General features: G+C 49.9%; 1 protein-coding gene across 1 annotated transcript; it reads left to right on the forward strand.

Moving 5' to 3' along the window:
• The first annotated feature begins 4 nt into the window (after nucleotides 1-4).
• On the forward strand, nucleotides 5-1999 carry CLEC14A (C-type lectin domain family 14, member A). Its single transcript, XM_005876595.2, has one exon. It carries the CDS (start codon nucleotides 5-7, stop codon nucleotides 917-919), a length of 915 nt encoding a protein of 304 aa, XP_005876657.1. The 3' UTR covers nucleotides 920-1999.
• The last annotated feature ends 237 nt before the right edge of the window (nucleotides 2000-2236 follow it).

The raw sequence follows: 2236 nt of genomic DNA on the forward strand, positions 1-2236 counted from the left end.
GGAGATGCGCTGCCACTGGCGCGCCCACGGCTACCTGTGCAAGTACCAGTTCGAGGGCTTGTGCCCCGCGCCGCGCCCCGGGGCCGCCTCTGACTTGAGCTACCGCGCGCCCTTCCAGCTGCACAGCGCGGCGCTGGACTTCAGTCCCCCCGGGACCGAGGTGAGTGCGCGCTGCCCGGGGCAGCAATTCACCACGGCCACCTGCATCGTGGACGGGGTCGGCGCTCGCTGGGACGGGATACCCTCCGGGGCTGTGCTCTGTCCCTGCCCCGGGAGGTACCTCCGCGCAGGCAAATGCGCAGAGCTCTCTAACTGCCTGGACGACATGGAAGGCTTTGTCTGCGAGTGTGCTGCGGGCTTCGTGCTGGGGGAAGACGGACGCTCTTGTGTAACCTACGGAGAAGGACAGCCGGACCCGGGGGGAGCCAAGGGGCCCACCAGGCACCCCCTGGCCACTGCAGCCAGCCCCATGCCGAGGAGAACATGGTCACCCAGGGGCCCTGAAAAACCAGGAGAGATGCCCCAGATCCCTGGACAAGGCAGTTCAGCAACATCTATTTCTGAGATTCCTGGGTGGGGAGCAAAGAGCACGAAGCCCACCCTGCAGATGTCCCCTCAAGCCAACTCAGAGGCCACCATCACTTCTCCAGGAAGCGTGATTCCCACGTCTAATGCCACGTCTTCCTCTAACATGCCCAAGGCTTTGGACTCCTCCTCCACCGTGGTCTTCATACTTGTGAGCATAGCAGTGGTAGTGCTGGTGATCTTGACCATGACAGTGCTGGGGCTTTTCAAACTCTGCTTTCACAAAAGCCCTTCCTCTAGGCCAGGAAAGGGGCCTCTGGCCCCTCCTGGGGTGGAGAGTGGTGCGCAGGCTACTGCTCTGAGCTCCAATTCGGCACAGGACGCAATGGGGTGAAGTCGCAGGCTGCGGGACAGAGCAGATGGCGCCTCACTGATTGGGTCCTCTTTTGACTCGGAAGTCACATAGAGGAAGGGGACAGTGAGCACTTCTTGTGAGTAGTTTTTCACTCTCAACGAAAAGGGGAACGGAGAAGAGGGGCTTATCTGTGGAACTGGTGATTTCTGCAGAAGTTCCCTTCCCCTATTCCCTCTACCCCACGGGGGAGCTACATCCGAACTGGATGCTCCGTTTCTAATGCGGAAGAGGTGGGAGTGCCTTAGGCGGTACTGAGCCCAGGATTCTACCCGGGAGAGGGCTTTTCCTGTGGATTTGAAGAAGTGATTGGACTTTTTAAGATACTGAAAGCATATAGAAAACAATACAATATTTTACATTTTATTTTTTACCACGATGGAAAGAAAAACTCTGTTCAGAATGGGAATATATTGATTTAAAAATCCCAGGCAAAAAAATAAATAAATAAAGGATTGTTGATAACCCAGACTCAAATGTCATTGGTTTCCTGGAGGAGTAATTATTTAGGAAGAGCAGCTGAGGAGCTCGCTGGACATGGCAGCAAGAGTACGTCCTGCCTTTAGGTTGAGGGGGGAAATGTTAAGAACTAGTAACTTCTTCCTTGTTTTCTTTTTTTAAATATATTTTGCTTTCAAAGTTACTGCTATGTGTGTGCTCTGCTAGAAATCTAAACTGCAGTGTTGCCAAATTCGCTGGCTCTAGAAGCAAATTATAGTTGACCACGCATTCAAGTGTTTACTGTGTGTCCTTGCTCAAGGAAACAAATGGTTTGTTTTGCTCTCCCAATGTTTGTGCTCTCCAGTGTAATGACCTTCCCAACCAAATAGCCCTCTCCTGAGTATCACGATGCTGATGCTCGCTTCCAATTATAGCAATGTTAGTTTTCAATTGAAACATTAATGCTAAGTATTGATTTGAAATCTTCTGGGTGCATTAAAGCAAAAGTAAGCTGGATTTCCTCCAAAGTTGCTGGTACTTGTGCACTGTTTAATCCATGGAAAAACTTGAATTCCAGACCATTTCCTCCCCCACTTAATAAAAGCATGTGTAGTGACCATACGCACTCATCTTGGAGTGATTTCAATTTAATAAGAGTCTACAGGGGCAAAAGCATGACAAACAGCCTTCCATAAGAATATCTATCATCTTGTTAGGACTTGGGGTATTAGAAAGTAATTTAAGTGAAGCATTCCTCAAAAAACAATTAAGACAACAATAATCACTATCTAGTGGAATTGAGACCCCCCGCCCCTAGAAAATATTCCTCTTCTACTTATATAACAAATCTTTAAAATT

This window comes from Myotis brandtii, unplaced genomic scaffold (genome assembly GCF_000412655.1).
Source record: "Myotis brandtii unplaced genomic scaffold, ASM41265v1 scaffold49, whole genome shotgun sequence".
Classification (NCBI taxonomy): Eukaryota; Metazoa; Chordata; class Mammalia; order Chiroptera; family Vespertilionidae; genus Myotis; species Myotis brandtii.

What these genes read in the sequence shown, in the direction of transcription:
- CLEC14A (XM_005876595.2), top strand. Translation starts at nt 5, where the DNA reads ATGCGCTGCCACTGGCGCGCCCACGGCTACCTGTGCAAGTACCAGTTC.